The 6,755-nt window shown below is 40.6% G+C and overlaps 1 protein-coding gene across 1 annotated transcript; it reads right to left on the bottom strand.

Moving 5' to 3' along the window:
• Window positions 1-961: 961 nt before the first annotated feature.
• On the bottom strand, window positions 962-6,308 carry coa1 (cytochrome C oxidase assembly factor 1). The gene is made up of 4 exons (XM_019270015.2): window positions 5,568-6,308; window positions 3,197-3,348; window positions 2,741-2,817; window positions 962-2,031 (listed from the first exon to the last, which is right to left on the bottom strand). Exons 1-4 carry the CDS (start codon window positions 5,656-5,658, stop codon window positions 1,908-1,910), a joined length of 444 nt encoding a protein of 147 aa, XP_019125560.1. The 5' UTR covers window positions 5,659-6,308; the 3' UTR covers window positions 962-1,907.
• Window positions 6,309-6,755: the final 447 nt, after the last annotated feature.

Below are 6,755 nucleotides of genomic sequence, written 5' to 3'. Positions count from 1 at the left end.
TACATACATTTCTGTTCTCACGGGTATTCTTTCAGTATTTCTATATAAATCTGCAGCAAGTTGCAAATTTATTTAGCCACAGCAGAAATGCAGAAGCTCCAAGTGGATATCTAATTCTGCACAGTACCTTGTCTATTTGGAGGACAAGATCACCTGTAAGAGTTCTCTCAGCAAGCAGTGGAGGCTTGTAAACAATAATACCAACAGAGGACTACATCATTACAATAAACAGTATTCAGCTCGTCATGCCTTATAATTGAAGTTTTAATCACATATGCCACCTATACTCCAGTATCCTGTTTGATACAGTTTATGAGTGATTCTGCTAACATGCAAGAAACAAAGGCTGATTACCAATGATTGAAAATGAGTAAAGATTAAGAAGAGTCAGGAGGAGGGAGAGAAAAACAAATCACTTTGTGCGTCATGAGAAGCAGCTTCACAGCAGGGCTCGACATTAAAGCTTGTCTGCTTGTCATGCCTGACCAACAAGTTAAATAGTCCTCAGTGTTTACATCGATTGTAAAAAAGACAAGTTAAAGTATGCTAATGTTAAGGAAGCATACAATTTCACTGTCCCCCCTTGGCAGATCCGATCACAATCTGGTACTTCTCACCTCCAGATACACACCCATTGTTCAGAAGCAGCTTGTGGTCACCAGGACAGTTAGGAGGTGGTCACAGGAAGCTGATGAGTCCCTGCAAGTTTGTTTTGAGACCACAGATCTGTCTGTCTGTCTGTCTGTCTGTCTGTCTGTCTGTCTGTCACATTATAGTACTATTATTACTCACTTAGTAGGAAGTAGGATTTTACCAAGAAAGAGTAGCTACTGTTACAATGCAGCTAGTGGTGGTCTACACAAACACAATATTAGAATTGGAGCTCATTGGTGGAGCTCTTTTTGAACCATTTAGTATCAGACTGCAACATTATTTTCATTATGGATTCATCTGCTACATATTTTCACCATGTTTGGTTTATTAAAATGAAAAAATAGAAATGCCATCGCAGTTACTGCAGAACTCAAAATGGAGACATGTGTTTCAAAGAGTTTGTGTCAAGCACTCACATAAGGTAGAAAACACATTTTCTATAATAGTTACAAGATCACAACACAAGCACACACACATGCGCTTTGGCTGTTTTCAAATCATTTGAAAGGCATGGTAGGATAAACAACAAGGTTACAGAAGAATCAGATAAGATTATCTGTCTAATTTCCATTTAATAATGACAAACATGTTTTTTACATGGGGATGAGGAATTCATTTACCTCACCTACATCTGCACAGGAAGCAGGAAGTTGTGGTAAGTCAGTGAAACCACAGGGCTGTATCTTCCTCTCTACTAAACCAACTCTCAGGCTGTTTGAAAATGTATTGATGGAGGGATGGAAAATAATTCTAGATCACTGAACCGATTTTTATTCACCTCGTCACCAGAGATTTTGTGATTCTATGTCTGATTCAGTTTCTATGAATTACAGCAATGTGTTCCCCCTACTGGCAATCCGTGAAGACCTACCCTACTTTGCCTCTGACTGGCCAAAAAGTCAGAAACACAGGCTCTGATTAGTCTATAGACTTATTTAACACAGACTGCGGAGATATGTTGAAACATCCATGCTGTCACAGTCCTAGTTTTGCATGTGTGGATGTGTGACACATTATACTTTGAAAGAAACTAAATTAAAAATAAAAAGACTTGACGGACCAACACAACAGTCTGTGCAACAACTTGTAAGCATCACATTATTTAATCAAAGCAAACCCAGAGACACTCAAGAGCAGTCTGTTGGTCTAAGTCTAGGGACACTCAGAGCTGTGTGCCATGACTACCTGCAGATCTGTTGATGATTTGTCGTTTGGTAACGACTTTCATGGTTGTCATTGTTACGTGAAGCTGGTCAGTGCCAATGCTCTGTGTCGAGCTCTGCTGCCTGTGTTTGTGCTGCATCTGGTGGAGGAGAATTCAGCAGGTCGATGATCTGTCCTTCACGCATCTTCAGAACTGCCTGCTTCAGGCTCCACCTGCAGAGAGGGAGAAACATAGTCAGGAATGGTGCATACAAGCAGCAAGACACTTGTGTAATCTAAGATTTGGACTGCTGCAAGAACAGAATCTTCCAGTTTGAGTCAGTAGAAAATAGGAATACTGTGTGTTCTACTTTCTTCATGATATAGTCAATATGGTGATAATAGTTTTGACTTTTGTCCATCCATATTCCTGAGTATTAAGAATTGAATAAAGACACCATAAAGAACTTTTTGAACCTCTGATAGTGAAAGCTGAAGAGTGACAGGAAGGTAGGGAACGAGAAGTGGGGGATGACATGCAGCAAAGGGCCACAAGTCAGAATCAAACCCTGGGCCACTTCGGCAAGGCCCAGGGTTACCAGAAAACAGCCTTCAGAGCATCTTCTAAGAACTAATTTCCATAAAAACACTAACAGCTGACTTTGCGGCTGCCTCATTTGCATAAACCTCCCACCTGTTTGTTCCTCTCCTCCAGCTGTGCACTGTACGCTCTGTGCTGGACACCAAAATATCACACAGACGAGTGAAGTGAATCTCAAGGGCAGAAAAATACAAAACTGTCTGAGTGCTGCTTGTGCTGATCACAAAATGGATTCATTCTGTGTTATGTCACATCAACTTGTCTGAAAATTTTGAATCTGCATTCGTATGTCACTGTAACACTGAAAATGCATGTCACAATGAATGAACAGAATGCACTCACCTGTTGGTATCTGGGTCTCTAATTGAAGAAGTATAGAGATAAGCTCCAGTCTTTGAGCCAGTCACAGGGATCTTTATCTGCAACATAATGCAAAGTCATGTGCACAAGTGTAGACAGATAGAAGAGCTCTTCACCGCATGATTGGGTGGTACAGCTGCCCGTCATCTAAATCCCACACCGAACTCATGTCTGACAGATATTTGATATATTATTAATCCCCAAAAGCTCACAGCAGACAACTTATGACATTGTAATATATGCTTACAGTAGGAACACTAACACGCATTCCATAATCAGTCCAGTTAGCCACTCGATGAAAGAACAAGGCGCTCAAATGTTCTGACCCACGTTATGATGCAGCAATGATCCGAGGTTTAAAAGGACAAACAAACTATTGCACGGTAGATGACAAGAGTGTTAAAAAGCTCTTGTCAAACAGTCTTTTAAAGACAGTACCTGTGCAGTGCGCTGATCTACACGGTTGTGTCTGTCAGTCAGATGGATGCTGTGGACCTTTAAAGGCGGGGCCCCCAAGCTGTTCATGGCAACTGGACACGCTTCCAACTGTTGCAGAGCCAGTCTGTGGTAGTCTGATTCTGTGAATTTCTCTAATTGTAAACAGTGAACACAAAGGTAGAAGAACAGTGCATAAGTGGACAGGGTTGTAAAATAATAATCAGCATCTGCAGTTTTTGCAGCACTTCTGCAGCAACAAGTTAACACGTAGCACGTGTTACACTTAAAGTGCAAGCTAAAGTCAGTTGATGAGTAACCTCCGATTCACACATACACACTAACACTAAATACACAAGTTGTCATTTACTGTGAATGTAAAATCCAGTTAGCACACTGACTGTCATAAATGGCTGCATGAACAGTGACAGGCTTCTTTCCTTCTTTAGGCCTATTAAAGCTACATCATGCTACATGCTTTTCCACTTTTGCTAACCTCTGCCTCTTGATGTCATGAACACAGTGCTGATAAAAACAGAAAAATAAGGGTAGAGATTTCTATTACAACTACAGCTCCACATTCACAAACTACTCTTGCAATAATACTATTATAAATGGTCACTTTTCTTTGCAAAATTACTTACACTATGGTCACTTTACACTACAATACTCTTTATATATCATGCCACTTTTATCCTCAGTACTTGTCTGTTTTTGAAGGTTGATTGTTTTTTGTGGTTATTGTGTAGGTTATAGATATTTCTGTCTGTTTATTGTGTTTTTTGTTTTGGCCTCTTCTACTTTTTTTTCTAATTCTGTAGTGTATGCTACACTCTTCTTGCTGCTGTTACAAGTGAATTTCCCCGTGCTGGGATGAATAAAGTATATATCTAATCTAATCTACCACAGGGCTACGAGCTCAGCCTCCTGCTGCATGCCATGTTCACGTACAATTGTGCTGCCAATTACAGATCCAACATCAGTACGTTCCCACTTAGAACATACCCACTGGTTTGAACTTGTGTTATATGCATCATGTCCTCTTTGTTCATGGTGTTTATCTTTGTCCTACTGTGTTTTGTAACACCTTATTGTACAATAATAAAAAAAAAAAAAGGTCAGCAGTCTCAAGTTCCTCTACCCTGTATATGTCACGGTCCACTCCTGAACAAAAAGAAAGCTTGCCAGTTGTGCAATCTCCTGAGAAGACTGAGGAAATAGGAATGAGCATTCTCACAAACGTCTAAGTGGACTGTCTACCAGTGTTGTAGTACATGATATTTTTCTTGTCTTGAGACCTTGAGGTCTCACCGGAATAGACCGCATTTTTACTCGGTCTTGTCTTGCTCTCGGACCAAGAGGACTCTGGATTTTATTTCAAGACCACACAGCAGGGATATCACCACAGAAAACCAAAGAGGACAGGGGACGTCAGGTTGAGGTTTAATCACAAACCAACAACTCTCCAACAAATTAAACTCAACTAAAAAAGAAACGAATATGGACTAGATAAAACTTCCTGATTTAAATGACAACATGACTAATTTGTCACCTGCTGCCCTCCTTCACACACACTGCTAGAGATCTGCAAAACAGTGTCAAAAAAAATACAGCAGTCTGTAAATCCTGCAATATGCTTACTGAGAAGGCTGTGAGGCACGTGCCTCATCCAAAGAGTACATTTTAGCCACGTTAGCTACCTAAGTACACTATATACTGTCTACATCACCGTCTGGTACGGGATCTGTTTGCCCACAGCCACAGATCACTTCAGAGAGTGGTGGAAAAAACTACAGTTCCTCAAACAGCCTCTTGAGGCTGGCTCCAGAAGTCTCCATAAGTCCCCATGTCCAAATGTCCAACTTCACAGCAGAAATAAACATGTTTACAGCCTGGTACAAAAAACAGTTTTGGTCTCTGTAGCTAATTTCCCCGTTCATGACAACTGTACTAAGAGTGAATTTATATACATTCACCTGTTCACATTATATTAAGGCTTAAAGTTATGCAGGGTTATGCAGAGGCGGGACTGCCAAGATGGAGACAACCAGAGCCATCGCAATGAGCTTCACATTCATGAGACTACGCCCAGGTTTTATGCCAAGGTCATTGTTGCTTTTCTTCTTGGTCTTCATGCGTTCATCGAACTGCGGTTTGTGTTGTTTTGTGGCACAGACAGGACACAGTCTCATGCACGTGTTGCTGATGATTTGTTTTTGCTTAACATCATTTGCCCTAAATCCCAAATAATTCCAAAAAAGGGCAGATGATCTGTTTGGAGGGACGAGCTCTTTGTCTTCTTTGGACTACAGTCACAATATCAAGAACATTTTTGCACAAGCAGCCGAATGACACACAGCTGAAAAGTACTCACTCTGCTGTAGGTAGTACATGGTGCCTATCCCTCCACCACACAACACGGTGGTGAAGATGGTCAGCTGCTGTAGACTGGTAGGAACTCTCATCTTTGCTCACCTCCCTAAAAGGCTGCACAGACTGACACTGGTCTGGTTAGTTTACTGGGAAAAAGAAATACAGGTTTTATTAATTCAAGGTTTTCCTGATAAAAGTATGCACAGTCATTCCTGTATATTCATGGCTATCAGATTGGCAACAGTTTGTTTTATGCAGTCGTACTGATGAACCAGCTCCCAGATCTAGTTCTGGAGGCAGAGCCACTCACCACATTTAAGACTTTCCTCTTTGATAAAGCTTATAGTTAGGGCTGGCTCAGGTCATCCCTAAGTTCTGCTGCCATAGGACTAGACTGTCAGGGACTATCATTTCTCATGATGCATTGAGCTCTTCTCTTCTTATCTCTCTCTTCCTCTGAACATGTTCCTGTCTGATTCATGCATGTTACTAACTTAATTTCTGCTGCTTCTTCCTGGAGTTTTTGTTTTCTAACTACACTGAGATCACTAACCCTCTGACCATTCTTCTTGACAGAATCGGTACAGGCTTTCTGACAAACTTGTGTCTTCAGCATGGTCCACATGTTCTGCACATATCTTCAGTATGGTTTAATCAGGACTTTGGGAAGGCCATTCTAAAACCTTCATTCTAGCCTGGTTTAGCCTTTCCTGTGTATTTGGAGGTTATCTTCTGTCCTCATTTTTCAATTAGGTATGTTTCATCTGACCACAGAACTTGCCTCCAGTACACAGTTGTTTGCACAGTTGATCTTGAGACCTGTCACTGCTTTGAAATGGCACTTTCTTGACTTTTTTAAATCAATGATCTGCTTTTTTGGATCACAGCTGAACTCTTTAGACTTTCTCTTGTAGCATTATTTATCATTAACATATATTTTTGACCCAGCAGATTGTCATATTTCAGAAGACCTGTAATAAATATTTTAAAGTAACAAAGTAGCATGTGCTGTAACTATTCCATCATAAAAAGAAAAAAAAGAAGACAAATATAAATTATAGAGATCATTGGACTTATGTTCTTTAGGTGTATGCAAACCTTTGACCACACTGTTTCTATGTGTCTATAAATGTGTGTGTTTGTGAGGGTCACATGGCAGTCAGACTGCAGCTACACTGTGGTGTACAGT

Source organism: Larimichthys crocea, unplaced genomic scaffold (assembly GCF_000972845.2).
Source record: "Larimichthys crocea isolate SSNF unplaced genomic scaffold, L_crocea_2.0 scaffold123, whole genome shotgun sequence".
NCBI lineage: Eukaryota > Metazoa > Chordata > Actinopteri > Sciaenidae > Larimichthys > Larimichthys crocea.
Note: the sequence above shows the minus strand (reverse complement) of the source record. Positions and strands in the feature narration are given on the sequence as shown.

What these genes read in the sequence shown, in the direction of transcription:
- coa1 (XM_019270015.2), bottom strand. Translation starts at nt 5,658, where the DNA reads ATGAGAGTTCCTACCAGTCTACAGCAGCTGACCATCTTCACCACCGTG. An exon ending in TAGATCAGCGCACTGCACAG is followed by an intron (nt 2,818 to 3,196) that starts GTACTGTCTTTA and finishes ATTATGTTGCAG; the next exon opens with ATAAAGATCCCTGTGACTGG. An exon ending in AGAGACCCAGATACCAACAG is followed by an intron (nt 2,032 to 2,740) that starts GTGAGTGCATTC and finishes CCCTCTCTGCAG; the next exon opens with GTGGAGCCTGAAGCAGGCAG.